General features: G+C 55.0%; 1 protein-coding gene across 1 annotated transcript; it reads left to right on the forward strand.

Annotated features, from left to right (window-relative positions):
- Positions 1–413: 413 nt before the first annotated feature.
- On the forward strand, positions 414–1,297 carry LOC109509535 (tripartite motif-containing protein 55-like; the record flags this gene model as incomplete). Its single annotated transcript, XM_019859368.1, has 4 exons — positions 414–680; positions 753–775; positions 842–966; positions 1,032–1,297. Coding segments are annotated over 4 exons (636 nt in total), but the record flags the coding sequence as incomplete, so codon positions are not given.
- Between the last annotated feature and the right edge of the window lie 6 nt (positions 1,298–1,303).

Raw genomic sequence — 1,303 nt, forward strand, 5'->3', positions numbered from 1 at the left:
TTTTTTTTCTAAAATTATTCTGTGATGTCGTATTTTATTCGGAAAGGGGAGGGGCGGAAAAAAAAGCTTTTCTATCCGCTCTCAGCTTTTATCTGCCCGAGAGGCGAATATTCACACTGTGGTTTGCCTTTTTATACGCTGTGTCGCACCGACGCGTTCTTACTACGCGTTATTCCGCCTGCGGGCCCGGCGATGATCGCGCAAGGCCTTCATGCGTTATGAACGTTGCCGCTGCGGTGTAAAAAGCCGCAGTGATGAGCTGGTCTACACCAAATGGACAATGCAGCTTGTCCATCACTTGAAAGTGGCTGCGAATCTTATCCCAGCCTCGCCATGCGAAGTGAGCCGAGTCACTCCGACTCTCGAGCGCATTGCCTCACAATGAACACTGACTCGATCGTTTCCTCGAATGATTTCGCGCGTCGCTCTTTCCCGCCGGTGAAAAGGAGAACAGCCGGCGTCAGAAGAATCTCGTGTGCGAGAAATTCGACCAGCTGTACACCATCCTGGAGGACAAAAAGCGCGACATGAGTCTCAAGGTGACGGCCGAGCAGGAGGAGAAGGTCAGCTACATCAGGAACCTGACCAGGAAGTACGGAGACCATCTGGAGGAGAGCTGCAAGATTGTGGAGAAAGGGCTGGAGATCATGGAGGAGCAGGAGATGGCCGTCTTCCTGCAGGTCGGACTTCGTAAACGATGGCCGCGATCCGTTTCTCCCGGTCGCTGACTCCCTTTTCTTTCTCTCTCCTAGAACACAAAACCCCTCCTGAAACAGTGAGTATGACGAGGTTGATAGAAGAAGCGAAATTGAAGCAACACGTAGCCTCTTTTCGCACTTAGGCTAGCGGAAGCGTGTAGCATATCGCACCTGGACAAAGTGGAGCGAGGCTACGAGAACATGGATCACTTCACCGCCGATTTCCGGCGAGAGCGCAAAGCGTTGGGCAGCATCGACTTCCTCCAAGGTAACGTGGACGTCAACGCCGCGTCACGTCTTTCCCTCTCTCTGACACCTCTCCTCCTGCAATAGACGACGATGATGACGAGGAGGAGGATGAGGACGAGGCGGCGGAAGGAGAGGTGGCGGCGCCTGCGACCTCCGCCGCTAGCACGCCCGCCGTTTCTTCCGTACCGCCGCTTCCTGCCCCGACCACGCAGACAAATCCCGTCCCCGTCGCAGCTAAGAGTGCGGCGTCCGCCTTGAGCGTTGCCCCAGTCGGTCAGAACACCCTGGGGGCGGGGCAAAAGTGACAAAGATAAACCAAGTGGAAAGCACAATGACTGAACTTGTTAACCCCCCCC

Source organism: Hippocampus comes, unplaced genomic scaffold (genome assembly GCF_001891065.2).
Source record: "Hippocampus comes isolate QL1 unplaced genomic scaffold, H_comes_QL1_v1.1 C16939818, whole genome shotgun sequence".
NCBI classification, from domain to species: Eukaryota; Metazoa; Chordata; class Actinopteri; order Syngnathiformes; family Syngnathidae; genus Hippocampus; species Hippocampus comes.